Consider the following 23,257-nt stretch of genomic DNA (forward strand, 5'->3'; position numbering starts at 1 on the left):
CCTTTGTTTGTGGGGGGGGGGGGTAGGGGGAGGAAGGGCGGAATCACTAGGTTCGAATCAGTGTGAGTTACTGTATATTACGGACAGCAGGGCCTGACTTGGAAGGGTTCTTAAAACACGTTCTTAGTGTGAAAAATGTGCTGTTTCTTCTTTGAGTCAGCAGTAAGCAAATGCTTAATAGAATATTGTGTCAGTATTATGGAAGTATAGAGTGGTTTTAGATGGATGTGATTCTTGGCACCTGTCCTACAAGTCTTTCTATGTCAGGCTGCCACTTGTTCTCTATACTCATGTTAATTTTATGTATAGACCTGTACTGCAACAAGACCTTGTCATGGGGATGGTAAAAAGATAGTCCCTATGCTGAAGATTTTTGCTTCACTCAGTCATAGGAGCAGCTGAAGCAAGAGTCGAGCCCTGTCTTCGTGACGTAAGGTGAATGGAGCATTTTTGTTCCAAAAATGCATGGCAGCATATCACAGAAAAGTTAAGGCTTAAGAATGCTTTCTGTAGCTAAACTGTAGCTGAGCAGTAGCACAAAGCCTTTGGGGTTTTTGGTGAGTATAGTGATATTACAGTTGTGTCTGGTAGCCTGTGTCTGTTTTGCCAGCTGTTGTAGAGGCCCAGCAAGAGCAGTCTCTGCCCTGACGAGCTTGCTGCCTAAATAGCCAGGGTAAACAAGGGCTGGGAGGGGAAGTGGAGGTGGAGAGATGTCAACCAAGCTGCCCTCTGTGCAGCAGGTCAGTGTCAGAGCCAGGAATAGCAGAGGGTGCTTTAAACTTTCATCCAGTGCCTGCCTGCTGGACCACCTTGGACTGGAGAAATCGGAGAGGCAAAGAGCTCATTGCAAGGTGGTTCTTTATTTAAAGCATGGAAGAAAGGAATAAAGTTGCAGCTGGGCTAAACTTATTTCCTCTTTGTTACAAAGGAATTTTAGAGGGCAAGTTAAAAGTTGCAACCTAAATAGCTTGACAGTGTGCTCTTTGTAATATATTAATAGCTGTTGTCAAAATACAGAAATGTTCCACTGCATGTTTTCTCTCTCCCTGTCTCCTGTTCTGCCTTGCCCACTAGGATCATGGTATATTCTCCAGTTCAGAGAAACAGATTCATTAATGGATGAATTTATCATCTTTGAGTATTTAAGAGCTTGTATAAGCATTTCTGTGAGTTAATAAAAGCTGTGTTTTCTCCAGATCTTGGAAAAATATATACACCTGCAGGAGCAGGAAATGGCCAATCTGTGCAAGTCAAATCCAAATGCAAACTGCAGCAATCATAGGAGACCTCTGCCTTCAGTACTGGAGGGGGAGGGAGTGTGAATGCCTGTAAAGCTGCTTCAGTTTACTTAATCTTTTAAAACTTATTTTACCGAAGTTTCATTACTTTAAGTCAGAAATGAAGTAGGCAATGATGATGCAGAGGGGAATACTCTGGGGAGGATATTGTAATAACAGCAAAAGCCTGGAAGAGGGCACACAGCTATTGCTTTGTGCTGGAGAAGTCAGTGGTTTTTAGAAACTCCTGTTAGATTCGTTCTTATTCTGTCTTAAACTGTTAGTTCTGGGCAGGACAGATCAGCCAGGACAGCTCCACAATATTGAAACTGCTTCTTGTTCTGGGAATGTGAAATTGTAAGAGTTCTTTCAGGCCTGCCTACCCTTCCCTTAAAATCTTCACGAGGTCAAAGTGTAAGAAGAATTTCATCTAGTTCAGGGCTTAAAAAATGTGTGCTGTGCTTGTTGCTATTATCCCTGTAACCTGCACAAGTGAACTAGCTATGGGTTATTTCACTCTATCCAAATACTACCCTGACAGTCTACTCTTTCAAATCAGAATATACATGACATATTGAGCAACTGCAGGTTTCCTCAGGTCTTCCCAGGGCTATGCATTTTTTGAAGCAGCCCAGACTTCATCTCCAAAAAGCCTACATAAGTCCCTGAGAGAGGCCAAACCCTGCCTGGAGTTTCTAGCCATGATCCCATTGCAATCACTTGTGAGGGATAGGGCATCTGATGGCAGAATGGTCTGGCTCAGTCTTGGTGATGATGTTTTTTGGGAAGCCTATGTGAAGGTGTGTGTCTTTGCTGCGTATACAGAAATTTGCCTGCAGCTCTGGCTCTTACGAGAGTCTCTGGCTTCTTCATGCAGGTGAATTGTTCATGAGAGCTGTGAGGTGGAGCGTTAAACCTGCACAGCCTGGTAGCGTCTAACTGAGATAGCGTAGACACACAAAAGGAGGCAAGGAACAGTGAGAGAACAGTCTGCAGAGCTCTCTTCCATCTCAGAGTTATTTGAACCCATGTCAAATAGGAAGGGGGGGAGCGTAGAAGACAGACTGAACATGGCGGTAAGCTAAATAAGGGTCATGTGCTAAAGGAATTCAGGTGGAATTTTTGTCCTGGAAGAGACGTTTTTGAAAGTCGGCCGACTTGTTGAGGACAGCAACAGGAGCTCCTGACATAAATAGCTATTCCCTCTCGGCTGTCTGTTGGTGGCCCATGACTTGCAACTGCACTGGGACCCTGCCACTCAACAGGTGTGTCCCGATTACACAAATAAGTGCAGTTGGTCTCTGTGTTAGCCATCCCTGCCACAGGGCCAAGGTTGAAAGTGGGGCTTAGCCACTGTGACCTATTTGTTCCTCTGTATGACCCTTCCAGTCAGGCCTGAGGCAGGCTGGTGACAGCTTTTATGCAGACAGCAGATTTTGTCCACAGAAGAGATTCGGTCTCAGCAGGTCTCTGCAGACTTGTGTTTCCAGATGAGCTCTTCAGCACTTACAACGTAGCAAAATGTGAAGGACTTTGGTGGGTTAGAATGCCCCATGCAGCTGGGAAAATACACCGTATGACATGTTGGTGTTATCTTCTGTAACATGGTATATGTTGTTGCAGGCACCATTGTTTTGGCACATGCTGAAATTGTAGACGGCCAGTAGAAATCTCCCAGGGATGCAGTAAAGCACAGAAGCTCTTACTGTTGCAGAAATACCATTTCTGGTGGCAAAGGACTTTGGCTGGGGAGGAGATCATTGAAGGCAAAAACTGTTGGAGGTGAAGCTTTAGGAGGAGATGTGCTTAGTCTCTGGCTGAGCAATTCTTTTGTTGCTTTCTTTTGGGGCCCAGGCCAGCAACTGCCATGGTGGCTGAAGTCACCTGGGTTAGTGGTGCTGCGGGGGGATAGTCCCAGTCTCTCACTTCAGCAGCTGGGGAGTTGGCTCCAGAAGGAATATTACATTTCTTTTGGTAACTCTGCCAAGAAAGAGAGGAAATCCATAATTTGAGCAAAATACTTTAAATTTTTTGTAGGGTGGGATGCGGTGGGAAGGGGGAAATGAAAAATGGGTTGCTTGGGATGGCTTTTATCCTGGAACTCTCTCTCAGGCTGTAAGAAATTTTCAGCTTCTGTTTCTTAGTGTAGCAAAGTCTTTGTAAAGGGAGCTTCCATCAGGATTGCGTACAATTGGAAACATGCGTTAGTTCAGGTCATGTATTGCACCATATGGTTTGGGATCCTGATAGAGTGCTTTTTGGATTAATTAGCTAATAACAAAGATAGCCTTGCATGTTCCGGATCATGTAACTTTATCAGCTGTTGACAATTGTGACACCCTAGCAGAGGTGGTAAAATGATGGACTCTGATGGGCTTTAAGAACATTTTGCTTGAATTTCATAGAGTTTTCACATTCAGTGTTCACTGGTTCCTTCATCCTCTGTTTCCTGTCATCGTTCTAGGATGTTGGGCTGTACTTCAGTTGCTTTCTGATGCAGGGCTATGTAGGTCTTGGTAAGAATAGCAGTCCTTCCTCAGTGAGTCAGCCTTCAGCAGTCTTGAAGTTCACTGTTGGGTGGCTTCTCTGAGAACATGAATGCCAAGATCTTGATTTCACAGAGCAATTAAGCATGTACTGAATTTTAAGCACGTGGCTTAGTATTTTGCTGGATTGCATACTAAGAAAGGTCAAGGTATTCATTGGCTGGTAGATAGTGGTCCCTCCACAGCATTTTACGTAGCATTTGTCTTCATAAGGTGGTTTAGTCTCCTGAATCTTTGGGTGTTCAATCCAGTTGCCAAAGTGAGAGGTACTTGGTTAAGTCAACCACTCAGTGTAGATGTGTGATGTCTGTTGATTGTCTCAGGTCATCATGGAACAATTCTTAAAGATTTGCATGTATAGAAAGTGTGTTGATCATGATTGAAGCAAAATAGTCTTTGTAGGGGAGAAAAGGATCTTTTTTATCAAATGATTAAGTTTATACGGTGATGCCCTTTTTAACTTTCTAAGACTTGAGAACTGTTCTTGTGCATTGCAGTGATGCTCATCACCTTTTTTGATGTATTCTGGGAGTTGCTCTGGGGGGTGCTGTTGACGAAGCAGATCAAATTATATCTCAGCACTTGATTCCATCACTGGGCTTGATTTAACTTCTCTTCTGGTATAGGGGATCAAATCTCTCTGACCAACACTTGAAAAATCATTGAAGTTCAGTCTCTGCTGCCCTGGTATTGGCAAAGGGGAGGGATGTATCGGTCCAATTTCTACATCCCCTTTCTCATGGCCTCCATATGTTCTGTCCCCTTTCTTGCCTCTCTTTTGAATAAATAAAATGTCTGGGAAATAAAAGGTGGATGCTTCTAAGACATGTTGAAATTAGCTGGATCCAGAATTGCTATATGGAGGAGGCAGGCTGGATGAATAATATACCTATTAACAGTAAAATAAGCAAAAAGACAAACAAAACCCCCAAAACCCCACCAGACCTCCTCCATATAGTCCTCCCCACCCAACCCTCGCTCCTTCCAGACAGGAACTGTTGATTTGTGTGAAAGAACGAGGTGTCTGTTACAGGAGTAACTGCAGTAGTGAACTGGTTCTCTGGGCCAAGCCAATGTGTGACTCTCTTCTGAAATTCCTCTTTGAGCAGCAGGAGGATCAAGGCCTGCCCCCCCAACTAGAAAAGTGACCAGCAGTGTAAGATGGAGGCTGCTTTTTTGACCTTGGATTCACCTTTTTCGGAGCCTTGGAAATTACATCTAGTCTTAGTAGGGTTTGTGCATTGAGCTCAGGATGTCTGGTTGGGCCAGTACGCGTTGGGAGGGGGTTGTGGCGTGACTGTGTTTTCCATCACTGTGCAAGCTGGTGACTTAAAATCTGTATGTGGGGAGAACTTAACTGAGGGTTGAGTGTAGGGAGGAGAAGTGTTCTGAAGTAATGAATGGAACTGGATGTAGGCGGAGAGCCTGAACTCTGTCTGGGAGAGTAATAAACAATGAGGAGGCTGCTGGACCTGACCTGACTTTTCAGTGCTGTGTATTCCTCATCTCAGATGCTATCTGGCCCCATGAGCTCCTGCAAGTGCTCTCTTTAAAAAAGGAACTCCTCTTCTTGCAGCCTAGGCTAACTCTATAGTTTTATTAGTTTATTTTTTTTGAAGGGCTAGGAGAAATAAAGAGCTCGTAGCTTCCTAAATTCAGTTTTATTTGGTGTGGCTCTACTGATCATAAACTTATAGTTGCAAAGCTTTCTAGGGGGCAAAAAGCTTTTCTGTGTGTGGTTTCTGTTTTTGTTTAAAATGGGTCACATGCCCAGGAATGCAGTCAAATTATAATGGTGACTAAGTGCCGGAAAGCATAGGAAAGGGGAGTGAAGGGTGAGCAGAAAAAAAGGAGCCTGAGGCTATGGAAGGAAGGCTGGGAAAATGAGAATCTGGCCAGGCCCCAGGGCCAGGTTAGAGATTCCTACACCCATTAACAACCACAGGAGATGTTTATTTACAGGGAGCTAATCTTTGTTTTAAAAATGACAGAGTACCCAGAAATCCCACTTTTGGGAAGTGGATTGGGGGCACAGTAGGGATGGGAGGAGGGAACTGGTTCTGATCAGACATCAGTCCCCATCTCTCAGGGATCTTCCCTTCATCCTATGCATCTGGGAACATTGGCTGTTGAGAAATGCATGAAAGTGGGATGAACTTTTGTAATCTAGTAAGTGGTTCACAACCCCTAGTTACAAAGGATAACTTCAAGAGTTTCTTCTTGTTTGTACTTTTCTGATCTTTTCTACCTAAGCAGCTCCACCAAGGATATTGAATAATTAAGTTTATGATATGAGAAAGATGGGAGGTAAAGCTGCCTTTTTTCCTCCCTCTTTAATCAACCCTGGATCATGAAAACAAAACAGATGTTGAACAGCTGCTTGAACTGGGTATGTTCATGTAGACTCTAAAGAGACCTTGGTCCCAGGTCTCTGTGATACCTACCTTTTGTCACCTCTTGAGCTGTGTTGATCTTGGCTTGTCTCAGCTCGTCCCAATAACTTTGATTTGTATCCCAGCAACTGCTTATGAACTACAGTCTCTCTTTTAGTAACTTTGTTTGACTGTAAGTAGAGAATTTTCCAGCAATGTGGTGGAATTCTCTATCCTTTGGTGAGCTGCTGCAGAAGATGGGCCGTCTTGGGGTGTGTGTGCATTGGGTGGTTATACAGATGAATGAATTTTATTTTTAGTTTGAACATATCTTGACTTCTAATTATTCTATGGTATTCTAATTATTGTATGGTTATACGATTATCAGGCAGATGAGGGTCTGGAGCAATTTCTTTACTAGTCTTCTGGCTAGACACACTCTTCTGGCTTCCAGTTTCAGTATTCTCCTGACTAGTGTTTCCTCCATCCGTTCTTGTATGGTGGTGTCCTTATCTTAACTGGCTTTCTTTAGTCTCTATTAGAAGAGTGATGTCCTGTTTCTCTGGTTGTTCTGGTAGTTTCTTTCTGTGTCATCTTGTTTTGATTACATTTTGTCTGAACTTGTGTTGCATTCAGTATACTAGATCAGGTCTTGATCAGTTTTAAGGCTTGTACACTAGTGATCATCAGGGATGGCTTTCTTTGCTGATAAGCACCCACTCTGCTCGGTGTTCCTTTCTTGTTAACGCTCATGAGTATGCTTGCTCTAGTGTGGCTCAGGCACCATCAATGTTTGTTTGCCAGTTCATCATTTGTGGAACCAGAGTGAGAGCATACCTGTGACCAGCTTGAGTGTATTTGTTGTCCGTATAGCATCAGTCCTGGTTGCTAATCTCATCTCTCTTCCTTTGTCTGCAGAGCGGCTGGCATTCCAGTGAAGGAAAGGGTGAAAGTCTCTCAGAACTGGAGGCACGGACGCTGCCGGAGGGAGACGGTCCTGAAATGGAAATGCAAGCAAGTGGCTCCTTTCTCTTTGTTCTGTGTCAGCTGCTGTGGGACCTTGGGTTTGCATCTGTGCCCTGAAATGAGATGTTTCCTGCTCCTTGTGATCCACGGGGGTCTTACAAGTGATGTTGCTGGCCTGTTTTGGATGTTGCTGGCTAGCTGGATGTGGGGTAACTGGAGTTGCTGTCTTGCCCTAGAGATTCACTCTGAGAGTTGAGAACTCCTCTCTTAGTAAGAGCTTGAATTTGGCATTGTTCTGATCTGTGCAGTTCTAGTTGGATTTAGCAATCTTTACTACAGACTTCAAACTGTTATGTTCCTACCTATTGCTGTATACCGTGAGCAATTTTCTGTCCTGCTCTCACGATGAGCATACCTTGATCCCAGATGTGGACTTATGTGTCCCCTCAAAATGTTTGGTTTGTCTCCCATGCTTTATCCTGGGCCCTGATTTGGATGTACAAATCTAAAATGCTAATTGCCATTTTTCTGCCTTATGCTTCTTCATTCTCCTACCTTATGCTTCCCTCCTTCACTAAAAAAAAAAAAAAAAGCATATTTGACATTAATGAGAGATTGTTGTTAAATTCTTGCTTGCAAAGGTGTACTCAGCTTTCAAAGCAAAGCATAAGATAGGTCTCTTGTCTGAACAGCACATCTAAATTTTCAGGCTTCACATCATCAGATAGAAGGAGAAATGAGAAAGACTATGGTTTGTTAGATGCTGAAGAAAAGGGACATGCTACCGAGCTTTCATGCCTTTTTGTGCTGTGTAGATTGAAGCCATGGCTAATGTGCCACTGCTTGTCTAAAGTCCTGGGAACAGCTGTAATGAGCAGAGTGGTTTTTGGTGCAGGTTGCATACCTGCCTTTGAAGTGCTTGCGACCATCTGTGAAGACAGGCTCTGTGGATGTTAGAGATCATTACTAAACCAGCTTCCCAAGTGAAAAGGCAAGGACTGATTTAATGAGGCCACCATACAAACTGCATCCTCTAATTTTCATTTATCCTGCTTCAAATTTGTTACTTCTCCTTATGAAAAAGCCATAGAAAAAGGTAAAAAGCTAAACTGCAGCAGGAGGAGAGCCACAGAAACTGGCTGTAGTTTAGGTAAGCTGGATATTCACTTGCTTTTAGAGGACTGCGTAGGAGTGGAGGAACGAAGGGAAAATCAAAGTCCGCCTAAAACCAAAGCTGCTAGTCCAAAGATGCCTCTTATTTTTTCCATGCATATGATCAAGTCCCAAATGAACATCATAACCTATGCTCAACTGCTTTGTCCATGTGACTAAAAGCCTGTTACTGGAGATGAATGCAGGCAAGCAGGAAGCTTCTATCTAATAAGCAATCTTGTCCTCTTGCTTGTTTCTAGTCTCTCATTGTGATGTTATGAGGTGCGGCTGTGCATAATGGCTCTGCTGACACAGAAAATCATGAACTCTGAGGAGGAATGATCTGCAAAAAAGAGGGGGACAGGTTTTTATGAGAAGCCCCCCTGCTTTCAAAACAGTTTGTTCCTGAATAGTTTGAAAACTGAAAGGCTGCTCTATGGAAAGGCTCTGGTTTTGCTCAATGTTTGCATGGGTGTTGGTGCACTCGGAAATGACTGCAGAGTGGAGACAATTTCACGCACCCATGCCCCATAGGATGCAAGCCCCATGTCTCTCTGTATCTGGCCTTGCCATATCCAGAAGGCCTATTTGCTGATTCTCTGGTGGCTACACAAAAGCAAGATCTTAAGCAAAGAGCGCACTGCCTAAGTGTGCATTATGGCCTGTTCTGTTTTCTGTATGTTGGTTTTGTTTCAAGTACAAATAAAATTCTTGTGATGACAGACTTGATTCAGACATTGCTTGAGTGTCATCTTCTCTTCTTGGTCTCCCAGGAAGTGAAGCATATTTTCCACTTCAATCTTCAAAATACTTTGGAACAGCTCCTTTAGCAGTCCACTGTTCTTGGCCTGGAACATGTCTGTAGGAAGCTGCCACTGTCCCATAGATAGCAAGGGACAGATAGGGTGTATGGGCTCTTCTGAAAGGTGGGCAACAGAAGTCAAGAGAGGTTGCTCTGCAATTGCTTTTGGCTCAGCAGTGGAAGAGGTGCGAATGTAGAAAAATACCTGCTCTACATGATGAGCACAAAGTTCTTAGATAGCCTCAGGCTTACCCTGCTGCTTTATGTATTAGCATACAGAGAATGCAGGAGGTGGAGGACTTTGTCTGTAGGAAGACCTGTGTTATTTGATGTGACCTGCTCCCCTGCTCAGACACGTGTGAAACAGTGGCAGCTTTGTGGTCTCTGCTGGGCATCAGCAAATAATGTGCGGGATCAAGAGTGACTGTTTGCACTAAGAGCCTCATATTGAAGGCTCTGCTAGAAATGCTTGGCACAGCTCACACTAGCCTGATTAGTCTAGTTTCTTAAAAAGTACAGGGCTCATGAATAGGGGTCAGGGAGCCTTAAGTATTGCCTATCTAAACTCACTAGACTCTTGGCCATCTTCTCTTTCAGAGATTCCATGCTTCCTTTTCCTCAGCTCTTGGTTAGAAAAATGCCAGCAATGTGATCTGCTTTGTATGTTGCTGGAGAAGCTTCACTTCTTAGCTGTGCTACTATATTAAGCCCTGCTTTTGCATGTGACCAGCAGCTCCAACTTCACAGTTTTCTTGAGTGGGCATTTGCTTTTGTTGATATGTTTACATGTGCAGGTTTTTTTTTTCCATTTTGTGTGTGAGGTTTTTTGTTTTGTTTTCTTCTCCCCACCCCTGCACCCCCCCAATCTGCTCTCTGTTTGCAGTTTGATGCCCTGGATGGAGCTGGATGGCGAGTATCTCTACCTGTCTCAAGCGGAGAACATCCAGGCCTACCGGCTCTGTCCAGATGGTACAGGTTTGCAGCGTCACCCTCAAGCTATTTTCTCTGGCCACCAGGAGGACGTATGTCGCTTTGTTCTTGTCAACTCCCACATCGTCAGTGGAGGGGGGTAAGTTGGGTGAATGAAGGAGCCCAAGGAGTGTGGCAGTGAAGTTGGAAAGGTTTTGTGTAACTAACTCCAGCCCGGAGCAGGGGGGTCAATCTTGGTACACAGTGTCCTCATGCTTGGCTGTGTTCAATTGCTGCTGCTTCCTCTCTTATGATTTGGTTGTGTCCTGAAAAATCTTCTACTACAGCAGTGGAAGAGCTGAGTCTCATGCTGTTGACCTTATAAAATGTCCTTTTCTCTTTTGAATTTGTGTAGATGTCCACAGGATTGTTTAGTCAGGATTGACTGATCAGACAATCCTGACTGATGTGCAATTTTCATTTCTTTCCCTGTTAGAGTGAGAGTAGCTAGACTGTGTTCTGATATTCAGAACTGCTGGTTAACTGCGACCGCAGTGGTGCATAAAGCTTTCTAGAGACAAGTATATGTTTGTTAGACCTACTGATATAATTGCAGAGAGGAGGAAAACTGCCAAGCGTTCCAGCACACGCACACTTCTCCAATTAATTTTGCATTTGACTGGCCTTTTTCAATTACAGCAAATGACAGAACTGTTATTTATAAAGTTTTAGCTATTAATATACACAGCACTTAAGCACAAAATTGGGAGATGCAAGCATGGCTGTCTGCCCTGGATATCTTGAGACTCTCCCCTGTGAACTGTAGCCCAAAATTCAGGTGAAAATGAAGGCATGCGTTTAAAATTCCAGTAACTGTGTTGGTTGAAAAAAGTCTAAATGTCTTTGTAGTTAATTCAAAGCACAATACCCTGCACGGCTGCTCTGAAATGAATGAAAAGCTGAGGCTTGGACATGGGTGAGAGTGACCTCTCACTTGTTCCCTTACACCAGCCTTTCAGCATCCAGCCAGGATTCTGGCAAGCTCAAAGCAGTAGGAGGAGGAATGGCTGCTCTGCTAGTTTCTGCAGCTTAACACGAAGTGGAGGGTAGAAAGACAGCCAGGAAAATTTTCATGTGTGGCAGATCAGGCTTTGACTGGCCAGATGTGGGATTGCAAGAGAACAGGTGATGTGTGAGGAGTGGAGGGTTAATAATGCATGAATTTCAGCTCCCATGGGAGATCAGTCCTGGTCTTCTTGTGGCGCTCCTAAGCACTAATGGAAGTTGCATGGGCAAGGGAGATCCAGCTGATACAGAGTCCTTGCCTGGGGATTTGTTTTTCAGAGATGGAAATATTGTCCTTCACAAGATCCATGGCTCCTACAGCGTCAAGTTCTCTGCGCACGAACAGGAGGTGAACTGTGTGGACTTCCAAGGTGGCCTCATTGTCAGCGGCTCCCGGGACAGAACAGCGAAGGTGAGCAGTGATGTTCCAGCAGGTGCTGCTGCAGAGGTGACCTCAAAGGTCTTGTGCCATGAATGTTTGTCAGCAGAACAGTTGTGAGCCCTGTCTTGTATGTCTGCAGGAGGAGCGCCAGGTATCTTGGCATAGGCTCATGTCTCTGAAAAGACACCTGCTGTGCCAAGCTTTTAAGAAAGAGATTTGGCAGTACTTTATGACATCAGCTGCTGGTTTAAACTAGGAAGTGCAGAAGGCAGCAGCTGACATTTTGCTTCTTTCACTGTACATCTGTCTAACACTGTAGCAGAGGTCCATGCCAGTTAGTCTGAAATTTGCCGTATGTATCTCAAGCACATCCTTGCTTTGTGATGCAGTGCTGCTTCACATACTCTCTGTTGTATATCCGATCCCTTTAAGGGATAGCATGATGTTGTTTCCACATCTGTGGGGTTGTGGTTTATTTGTTTGTGGTTTTGTTTTTTTGTTTTATTTTTTTAATGGTTCCTGGTTTGCAGACCAGGAGTGAAGTTAGTCTGTGAATACTGTTAGCTCCCATTTTTCTCTTCCATTAGCATCACTGAATCCTGTCACGTAATTTTTGGCTATTTCTTTTTGAGGCAGGACCTTGTTGATTTTTGTCCTTCTGGATCTGGTTGGCAATGCTGTGTTCCTACATTGACCTGGAGAGTTGTTCTCCTGAGCTGTAACCAGCTCTGTTTTAGTAGTTTAGGAAACTCCACGTAGGTGTTTCACCCTTGTCCTGCTAGCATGATGCAGTACCTGTAGCATCTTCACAACCACTCATTTCATTGTTAGAAATGGTTGCTGCATGTTGAAAGCTTTGCCTGTTGCTCAGGGCAGGCTGATGGATACTCTTGGTCCCTGGTACATATCGTAGAGCATTAACAGAGGTAAGAGGAAAAACTGCTATTCCTATTTTGCAAGAGGGGAAGTTGGGGCAAAGAAAGGCTTAAAAAGTCTCTTTCAAGGTTTTATAGGAACTGTGTGGTAATGGAGAACTATCTGACAGGCTGCTGAGCAGCATGATCGTATCTACTCTTGTTCGTCCCTCTGTATGGGTGCACTCCTGGGTAAAATCATTCCCAAGTAGAGCACTGTTCAGATGCAAAGGGCACTGTTGGGGATGCTGCTTGCCTCCTGGGAGCAAGGCCTTGATGCTGCTTTGTCTCACATTTAAGCAGGGCTGCTCCTCTCTGTTCTGTGGAGCCTCTTTGCTGGGAGAGTGCCTTCTTGCTGCTTTGCTGGCAGCTGGAGGACAGACCTCCCCAACCCTGAGAACAAATTCCTGAAGGCCAGAGGGGAATTTAAGGCTGTTTTTCTTGGCGCTAGCGTGAGATCTTGCCCACCCAGTGCTCCCCACAGCATAGGCTCTAGGGATGTTCACCTCTTATTTTTTATCATCTCTTTTTGTAGGCTGCCTTGTTTGCATGAATGAGACTCTTGGAGGGTGGAAGGGAATCCCTACCAGCCTTTTAAAGGGGCTCTAAGTGTCTAAGCTATTGAGGGCTCTGCTGAGTGTTGATTAGGGCTAAGCCCTGAAGAGCTGCTAATGTACATTCCTGTGTGATAGGCACCAGATAGTGTGTTCTGAGCAATATTTTTAACCTGTAGGAGATAGGGATGCCTTAAAAGAGTTAAGCTTTTCTGCTGCTTTTGCTGACACTAGGTGCTAAATTCCCCGCTGACAAGAATAGCCTGCAATCCGGGGCATTATCAACAAACAAACAAATAGGGCACTCCCAGCTTTGAAGTCTTGAAGTGAAACATTGGGGGTCGGTTACAGAGAACTGGGGCGCTCCAGTCCTGTGGGCCAAGAATGAGGGCAAAGTGGGGGAAATGAGGGCCACGAGCAGAGACCCCAGCAAGAATCTGGGGGACTTTATTAGGACCCAGAAACAAAGCGGGGGGGTGTGGTGAACTGGTGGAAGGGGATGTGCATGTGTGCACAGATGGGGGAGGGAAGAGATTGTCTCACATTGTCAGTGAGCAAGGGGGGGCTGTTTGAAAATAGCCTGGGATACACTTAAGGAACTTGGTCGAAAGGGGGTGGGTTTATAAAAAACTCTTTTACAGGATAGCAAATGATTAATTTTATAGATAATATGAATGGAAGTTTTCCAGGGATGGTACAGAGTCTTCCCACACTGTTCAAGAGAACAGTAGAAATTTGAACAAATCCCACTTCTTGTTTATTTGACTACAGAAGATGAGAAGTCTCTGCGTTGAGTGCTGCCCTAGAGAACATGTGGTAATAGGGGTGCTCTCTGTTACCAGTGGGATGGAAGGTCATACTCATAAGCTGAATCTTTGTGTAACTTTAAGTGCTTGTTTCTGCCAGTGATTGAAGGCTCTGCTCCTGAAAAATAAGTAATGGGAATTCAGGGAGAGGATCTCGGGGAAGGTGAGCATGGCAGTTTTGGCAGCTCTTCCAGCACAACGTTAGCAGCGTGCATCCTACCTTCTGCACCTTCTGGGTGATGTGGCATAACATGCATCTCTCTCTTTAGGTTTGGTCCCTGTCCGCGGGCAGAGTTGGGCAGTGTCTACATACAGTGCAGACAGAGGATCGAGTGTGGTCCATTGCTATCAGCCCATTATTAAGGTAACTGAGATCTCTTTATTCCCAATTTCCAACAGAGAGAAGTAAAGGAGTTGGATAGGCTGTGTGTCCGCAAATCTCTACGAGGCACCAGTGTGACGCTTTAGGGACTTTTGATGTGGGTGGAGGCTGATCAGGTGCTTGTGCTTGCAGCAGGAGCTCAGGGAAGAGCATGTGGTCTTTGTTCCCCAGAACAGCTGAGTGGTCTCTTCATAAGGATGTGAAAATGGCCCTGCGTTCCTGTTACTGTCCCCGGTAGGACCTGTTCATTCTTACTTGCAGAGCGAACTCTCTGACTTACTCTGCCTTGCTAATTAGAAGCAATGAGCTGGATCCTCTTGAGGTTTTCTGTACTGAAAAGATGCCAACTTGTATTCTCATTCTCTGGCAGAAGAGATGCCAAGAAAAAAAGTCCCTGCTTTTTTGCTTGGGAAGCTAGCTTGGAGCTGTGTGTAGTGGTTAGTGCTCAGTTTTCTTGGTAAATTGATCATGCTGGACTGGGAAGGATGGAAGTGGAGTTCAGGTATGAGGTTTTCCAGCTTCTACTGCCTGTAGCCCTGCGCTTCTAGTATGGGCATAATGCTACAACTACAACTTCAGTGTGGGAGACAATGGCAGTACTTACACCAGTGTCTTCCAGGGTGTTTTTCAAAGTGCTTCTGTTCTTAAGGAAGTGAAAATCTGAGAAACTTAAGCTCTTGCTGTTAAAATCTTCTGCTGGCCAGCAACAATCTGTCTCTTTGGTGCACTGTTAAGCTGGTCTTCTGTGTTCAAGAGAGATTCTTCCTCAGCCTTCCTCAAGGGTTGGGGGGAAGAAGAGCTGTTGTTGCTGTCCATGTGATATCTGCAACTAGTGAGTTTTAGGCTTGTGCAAAACCAAAATACTTCCCACAACTGCTGTCCTCATTAGATTTCCAAGCTTGTTTTGCAGGCAGCAGAAACTTAGTGGTACGGAGCTAATGGCATTATCAGGGAAATGACCCTCGAGGCCTGCTATGATTTTGCCATTCCCTCGTCCCATTGCTCCGAGTGTTTGAGACAGATAGTGTTTCTGAAGAAGTGCCATGTGTGTTAATGCTGCTGCAGGATGTTAGATAGAAGCCCTTTGCCGTCTTCTGCGCTGCAAGGGCCTCTTTTCTAGCAGACAGGCTCTGGCTCTAGCACCATGTCTGGTTAGAGCCCAGTGGCACGCTGCTTCCTACTCCTAAGTGATGACCTACTGAGGTGGCCTCTTGTCAGGACAGTGTTCCTCTTGCTGGTGTGCACGCTTGTGCACACTCTCTGTCACAATATTTACCCACTGTCTCCCCACCCCCACTTTCCTCCCTGCAGAGTGATAAATGGGAGGTGGTGGAACAACTACCCCATGAACAAGTGGGCTTAAATTGTGCACTCTTTTTTTTTATGAGACTGTGGACTCCCCCATGACGGTGGGCTTAAATTGTGCACTCTTTTTTTTTATGAGACTGTGGACTGTCCCAGCCTCCCCCCCCCCCCCCCCCCCCCCCTTCCCCCTCCATATTTTGGGGAGGGGGGGTGGAGAATTAGAGCCAAAAAGCCACGTCATTAATTCTTCAATTTGACGGCTGATATAGCAGGGCCTGAAACACGCTGCTGACCTCGTATAATGGGAACCCTGCTCCTTAACATATTGACGATGGGAGAAGTTAATTAAAATTCCACAGAGAGAAGGTGTCGGCTAACCTATAAACCTGTCGCTTCTCAGAACAAATCGCAGCCATCCTAGAAGAGAGAGAGGATCAGAGCAGGAGGGCATGTGGTGGGGGAGGGCCAGGGCAAGGGGCAGGGGAGATGAATTTTTCACTAATAGGTTTTATTGCTTGCTGTCCAATGAGTGTGAGTATCAAAAAGATAATATCTGGTTTCTAGCAAGGTCTGCTTTGGGGAGCTCTGTGGTTTCTGTTTTATTTGCCAGAGCCCATATTTCACCCTTACGCATTCCCCATGCACTTGTGTGTGAAGCTTTTCCTCCTTTGCAGTCCCCATCCTTCTTGCTGGAGCTTGGATGCATTTGTTCCTCAGTGAGGCTGAACGTGGCCTATAACCTCCACTTCCTCCTAAACATTTGACGTGCCCTCCCGATTCTCCCTTCTCACTTGTGCTGGTGTAAACTGAGAGCTCCTCCGTAAGAACGGATAGTGGTGTAGAACTGCTGTAAAATCAGGCTCCAACCACTGAAGTATTTTGGCTCATCGTTGCTGAGAACCCACCAGCTCTCTCTACTATGGACACATATTGCTCAGGAACAGCTCAAAGCAGTTGTGCGCGGTGGGGTAGAAGCAGGGAGGGCTCCTCTAACTGTAGCGATTCAAAAGTGCTTTGGAGAGCCTGCAGTTTCCTGACCTGGAGGTTTGGCAGGACTAAAACTCTCTAGAGTAGTCAGCATTATATTCTTACTGAACTTCAACTGTTAATGGGCAGGACTGAAACTCCTTGCTTTTCAGTGCTATCTTCCTCTGTGTGAAGCTTCCTTAGAAAGTATCCCATGCGCTCCTGACCCACAGCTGTGTTTTCTGTTGTGTCTGCTGTAGTCCTGCTCTGCAGGACTGCTGCTCTAATGGGCAGTGCCTGTATGCCCAAACTAAACTTCAGAGACTTGTGCTCTTGAAGTGCAGCTCCTCTGGCTTCAGGCATCTCTTTTGAGTATTCTGCTTTGCTTTGTCCGCAGTTTCCCTGTGGCACTACAGAGATCCTCCTGCAGATGTGCTGAACTAGGGAGGAGGCTTCCTTGCTCTTTGTGTAGTGATGCTGGGCTGGATGCTCGGAGGGTCTGCAAACAGAATGATGACCGTAAGGGAGATTAAGCAGGGTAAAAGGGTACCAAGAGTACTGGATCTTCTCTTACTGTGCAGGGGAGAACTGTGCTTAGTCCTTTGTATAACCTTTTCAGCCATGGAAGTGTCTTCACATCCATGTGTGTTATTAGAGCTTCATTGCTTTGGGGATCCCTAACAGTGCCCCGCAGGGTAGCAGGGATGGGGAGGGTGTTGTGTTCCTTCTGGGTTTTCAGCAGGTCTTCTGCATAGCTGTACTGGTCGGTGCGCTTGGGACAGCAGGTCCCACATTGCCTGTCACATCAGGGACTAGAGAAGAGTCTGAGAGTATCCTTAAAACAGGGTGCCTCAGCTTGCTCCAGCAACTGTTTTAATTGGTCTCCAAAGCTGTCCTCCATGGATTAGTAAAATGCTGTACTTACAGAGAGGCTGTGTACCCTAAACCACGTTTCTTAGCTGCTTGTAATCCCCTTCCCCCCAAGTTCATTTGCCTTTTGAACTCTGCGTCATGCAGATGTTAAACTTTCATTTACTGGTGCTTACTGCAGTGACTTATGTGTGCTCAGGGACCAGGGCAAGCCTGAGTGCAGTGGACCAATTCAAATGTGCAAAGTGAGGCAAAGCCAGGGGTTTCTAGTGGAATAGTGGCACCTTCATGCTTTGTGATTCCCTGAGGTGGCAGTAGGCAGGGAAGAGAAGTGACCACTGTACACTGTTTAATTTGAGGGATAGGTTTATGGAGAAAATGAGATCCAATTGCCTGGCATTTATGGCTGCAGAAACATAAGGCTTATGATATATGTTGTACTACTGAAATGTTCCTTTATTTAGGGGAAAATTTGTTGCAATTTTTTTTCCCTAATGATAGAGAAGCTTGTAAACTGGAGGGGAAAGTAAAGTGGACCTTGATGTTAAATTAATTATTAATCTTGGATTCAGAAATTCTTTGGTGTTGGATTAAAAAAAGCATTCAAATCTAAGCTGGCTTCTCCTGCTGGGTCTGGCCATTGGCATTTGCTGTTTAGATTTTAAAATATTTATTGTTAGAGCTGGTCTTCCCGTGTTGTACTTGAAGTGTGTTGGATTTTAAACCAAGAAAAGTTGATGGAGGCACAAAAATGGTTTTCAACGTGCAACTATAGATAGAGAGCTAGGAAACCTTTGGTGCAATGTGAGACAATGTCAGGCAACCCTAGTGTGCCCTGTTGCAGCAGAGATGTGCTTTGGGTATGTAAGCCCAAAAGACGGTCTCTCCTTTTCCAACTGTGTCATCGGTCTACTGCAGTACATGACCTCTCCTTGCAAATGTTGCCTTGGTGAAGTGCAGGTTTACCCCAGAGAGGAGGAAATCTTGTGCCAAAGACTAGCTATCTGCATTGAATGCTTAATTTAAAGGAAAATGAGTAGTTCTGTGAGCAGTTGAATTTAAAAAGCCAGGCTTGCTCTATCTCTTCTATGCAGTGTTGTAGCTGAGACCCGACTCCTCTATTTTAACATGCTAATTTGAATCTCTTAGCCTAATTGCCTCTCCCATGGAATATTATAGGGAAGTAATATCTGGGGAGACCTCTGCCCCTGTGGACAACCTCAGACAAATTGTAAAACATACCCAAAACTTGCTGGGGAGAGGAAGGAAGAGAAGGGTTACTGACAGATGCCTTGACTGAATGGGCCTCTCTTCCATTGGGAACAATCAAAATGATTAATTTCGAGGGCTTCTTTTTAATGGTTATTTGGAAACTTTTTGTGAAAGTGAAACAATCTGATCTTGCAGATTGCATTAGAGCAAACCAACCCACTTGAGTCAGAGCAACTTTGCAGTGGCTTTAACTGTACAATTGAAGCCCTAACATGCAGCAGTTTAAATGCTTGATAATCTTCCCCCACCCTCATTTCTTGCTCCGCTTTTATCAGCAGATATCCCCTACTGCATATCAAGATGAGCTGTTGGCTGTAGTAGTGCTCTGTTTTGACCTACCTTTGTGCAGTTAACCTCTCTGAGTCTGCTACGACTTGGGACAAGTAACTGGGTTTTATTCTGGTTTGTGCATCGCCAGCAAAATAGCAGGCAGCAATAGCTCTGCTATCCTTGGGGATCTCTGTAGAGCCTGGTCGTTTTGAATAATTGAGAGGGGACTCTGACCTGCAGCTGTTTCTTAAGCAGGGACAGGAAGAACCTGCTCAACTGTGAGATCCCAGGGTGGACTTGCGGAGTTAGTGGTGGCGTTAACTACCATCTCTTACTGACCTTGGAGAGTGATCTGGATGCGGGTTTCTAGATATATGCAATAGTCATAACTGACTTGGTGCTCTTTCACCCCAAAGCTGAAGAGCAGGAAATGAGTATCAGTTTCTCCCCTCTGGAGCTAAAATGACACCTGTGTCTTATCCATGTGCCCTGACTGTTCCCTTGATGGGAGGAAGAAGACTTTGTTTTACCTTCTTAATTGTGTGATAATGACTCTATTTGGTCGTCTTCACATGGGTGAACACGTGAACATACATGTCCCTTTTCCCTCTCCTCTAGAAACAAACACATAAGCAAACACTTCTATAAGTTGAGAAACTGTGCAACTTACCTTTCTTCACTTCAGTTTCTTTCTTTTGCCCTCTAAAGCTCGCGTGACTGATGACGTGCTCGCTTTTTGTCACTTTTGGCCAATACTCTAATGTATATATTTTCTATGACTGTGTGAATTGGCTCACTAGTGGTTGTGGGCAGGTGAGCAGGTTTTGGGAGGCAGTAGCTAAGTAAGTTAGAACCCAGACATCTGTTTCTAATCATGTGGAGCTGTGTTGCATATTGATTTTTTTTTTTTTTTTTTTTTTTTTTTTTTTTTTTTTTTTTTTTTTTTTTTTTTTTTTTTTTTTTTTTTTTTTTTTTTTTTTTTTTTTTTTTTTCCCCCTGCAGTTTTTTCTCATCTTTCCCCTTGCTTGAGGGGAAAGTCTGTCTTGGAAAGCTTGGGGGAAGCATCTTTCTTGTGCTGCTTGGTTTGCACGGGAGAATCCATGTCTGTTTAATCGATGTGACAGAAGAAACTTAGTTGAGGGGGTTGGCAGCCTTATGGTTTGAGGTTTCTATTTCCAGTTTGTGATCATTTTCTCTTTGCTTTTTAAATTCGCAGGGGGAGAAGGTAACTTCACCAGACCTTGGCTGCTGTTTACCTTTGCTCGGCTGTGCAGCGTGCCTTTGTTTTTCCACCTTTGATCAGTGTCCTGCCAACAGATAATTTAGCAATTGCATCCCAGGGTGGAAGTGTGGAGTTAATGTTAAAATTAGGGTTTTTTTCCTCTCCTAACTTCTCTGGCTGATGGAGCAGCGAAGGGGAGAGGGGAGGTGAAGGGGGCCATAAATTCTAGACCTGGTGATTCTGCTCCTTGTAGAGAAACAAGCCTCTGATGTCTCTTCAGCACTTTCATTAACATTTAAATTAAGGGTTTGTTTTTCAGGTGGCTTCAGTCGCAGCCCTTTCATAGCCTGACACATAGAGGCTGTTCTCTCTCTTTCTCTGTCTCTCTTTTTCCAGCTTGCAAATCAGTGTACAATAGTAATCACTGCTGTATTTTTTTTTTCTGATCTCTCAGGAGGGCAGCGACCTGACAAGCTGTACCAGAGGTTCAAAGAGGATCAGAAACGGAGTGCAAAGGTAGTTGGGCAGGAGGATGCCAGGTTTCACTCCTACAATTAGCGCGATGTCTGTTCCCTCCCCTGCCTTTCAAAGGGCTGTTTTTGTGGGCGGGGAGCGACAGAGAGGGATGGACCTTTCTTGCATGGCGAGAGCCCCAGGTGCAGATGCCTCTAACCAGGCTCAGCTTCCACTGTTACTCCTCCCAGATGAGGCCGGAGGTGTCACTCAGAGGATGCGAGCTCATGCCCTGAGGTGGGAAGTGGAGCTGTAGTGTCCTAAGATAGCAGCCTAGCCCCTCTAAAGGAGTGTTGATTCACTCTGAAGGCAGCAGGAGGCTGGTCCTCAGCCTGCCATTGGCATTTGAAAGGAGGGCGATAGTGGAGGATATTGCCCTAAGTAAGAAACTCACCTCTGTCTTCTGTGCTGCAGTGCTGAAGTCATGTCTGCTCTGAGCACTGCACCTTATTGTAACAGTAGAGGAGATAGCTGGTTTGAAGTGTCCATTTGGAACTTGGCTTACAACAGACTAAACCAGGCCATGCCTTGCTGTAGCTAAGTAATTTCTGGTATAGGAGCTAGTTGGTTTAACATCAAGAAGAAAAAACTGTCTTCCACCTGCTTCAACAATTGTGTAAGAGCCAAGGAACAAGGGGACAGTTTTAGGAATGGCAATGACTTGCAGTGGAGAAGCAGTATAGTAGGATTTATGTAAACACATGAGTCTCTGTCCCAAAGCTCTTCTGGAATCTTCCACTTCTCCTCTCCCACCCAGTTGGTCACCACTGGTAGGCGGTTATCTTCTGCGGGCTCTCTGACGGGAGTTGGGGGACTCTGAGTAGCACTGAACCTGGTGTCTTTCATGAGCTAAAAGTAGATAAAAGGCAGAGGAAAACGAGCCAACACATGAGCAAAGTGTTTAGCATAATGAAAACTGCAGCTTGGTTGCTGTGACTGTCACACTGTTCATTTCTTCACTCTACCACCACCCCAAATTCGCTTGCCTTTCACTAAGAGCTTGATCCAGATGGGCTTTGAAGGATGCCAACAGGATGAGAGCAGCAAGCTGGCAGTGGGACTGGAAAGGGTATTCCCTGCATGCTGGTAGATATGGTGCATAAAGAGGGGTACCAGATGTTTCTGTTTCTTCAAGATTGGTTTTACGTGTGCCGGTGGTGGCCTTGATTTATACCATGTGGCTCTTCTGGAGGACCTAATTCAAAATCATGCACTTGCAGAAGCCTCCTATATATGCTGGAAGATGTTTCTGTTCTGGGGTTTGAATTTTTTGCCTTTTTGTGTGAACTAGCGCAGACTGTAGTCTGTCACTTCTTGTGTCACTGTTGTCAGGTTGAAGTATCGTGTCTAACTGTTCTGTTACTGAGTGTATGGTGATGGCTCTCAGACAGTGAGTGATACAGAATGACTTTTCAGGGGCAGGTGATCTTGTCCATATTCCAAGTGCTCTGCAGCTGTGTGGTGGGATGTGCTTCTCTGATCCCATCTGACCCATGCTCTAACTGTTTTCTAACACTCATCTGATTGCTCTGTCACTGCAGGTGGGTCCTAGCTCCTCTCTGTGAGAGATTTCTGCATAGTCCTAAGAACTACCACCATCAACGTCGTCTTGGTATCTTCATCCTGTATAATGCAAGGGGGATTCAGAATATCTGCTCTGCACTGCTGGCATCCATCCACTCTTCCAGGTGCTTCAGCTTTTGGAGGTTCATAGGTTCATGCCCACTGAGTTTTTCTTCTTCAGGGCCCGGTGTCGGATGGTGCTGAGCATGTTTCGTGAAACCCACAGCCTGTGCAAACCAAAGCTATTGGGAATGGGAAAGAGGATGCTTAGTACTTGTCACACAGGGTCCTCGATCATGACTTCTGAGCTACCTCCAGTATTGCTCTGGAGGTAGTCTGTAACTTTTCAATGAAGAAAGCTTTTAATTTAAGCTCTCCTGAGGCTGGATGCCAGCATGGAGCCTAGCTCAGCTGCCCCAGCAGTACTTGGGGCAAGTGTGCCGCGGCACTAACTGGGGTAACTCCTACTAAATTCTCTTTGGAAGCTCCACTGTATTTATGAGTTGGGAGGGTGGGGGGGATGCCTGCCCTCCCACCTTCCCCCATGTTGTCTCAAAAGGCCCTGGTGCATCTTTGATTAGGTGTAGGTCAAAAGAATTTCCACATCGTGACCTTAATAACTGGGGTTGATTGGCAGGCGGTCTGCGGAGGGGGAGCAGCCTGTCCCTTTCATCTCCCTTGGTGCCGTGCTGGGACAATGGGCCAGCATATTTTCCTTGTTGTTCCTCATTTGAAAAGGGTCTGGTATCTCTACTAGGTACCTGTGACATGGGGGTCTTGATTGGGGTCTCATAAAGGGCCCTGTCAGTGTGTCCAAAGGCCAGGAATACAAAGGCGATCAGTGGGTGGGGGTCTCAGCTGACCACTGAAGAAGGGAGGGGAGGGTCCTGGAAGCAGTGGAGGGAGAAGCAACCCCTGATGGGAGACCTTAAAGGGGGGAGTGGGGGAGGAGGCAGCCCATTTTTGTCCCGAACTCATCAAGCACATCTGCAGAATTGTCCCAGCCGCTGCCTCCCAGTTTCAAAAGAAAATGATCGTTTGATAAACCGTCCTGATTCACCACTTTCTCACAAGGGAGGGAGACCCACCTTTGACCTCTATGATTTCACATTGGGCCCAGCTCCCCCCCATCCAATTGCTGGAGAAACT

The 23,257-nt window shown here is 45.3% G+C and overlaps 1 protein-coding gene across 1 annotated transcript in view; it reads left to right on the top strand.

The window, feature by feature from the left end:
• The window catches only part of FBXW4 (F-box and WD repeat domain containing 4), a 90,289-nt gene that overhangs the window by 30,200 nt on the left and 36,832 nt on the right, over nucleotides 1-23,257 (top strand). The window contains exons 2-5 of the mRNA XM_009278063.1: nucleotides 7,114-7,209; nucleotides 9,999-10,184; nucleotides 11,369-11,501; nucleotides 14,015-14,109. Coding sequence (XP_009276338.1) covers nucleotides 7,114-7,209; nucleotides 9,999-10,184; nucleotides 11,369-11,501; nucleotides 14,015-14,109 — 510 coding nt within the window. The remainder of the gene's footprint in view (nucleotides 1-7,113; nucleotides 7,210-9,998; nucleotides 10,185-11,368; nucleotides 11,502-14,014; nucleotides 14,110-23,257) is intronic.

This window comes from Aptenodytes forsteri, unplaced genomic scaffold (genome assembly GCF_000699145.1).
Source record: "Aptenodytes forsteri isolate BGI_AS27 unplaced genomic scaffold, ASM69914v1 Scaffold15, whole genome shotgun sequence".
In the NCBI taxonomy this organism is placed as follows: Eukaryota; Metazoa; Chordata; class Aves; order Sphenisciformes; family Spheniscidae; genus Aptenodytes; species Aptenodytes forsteri.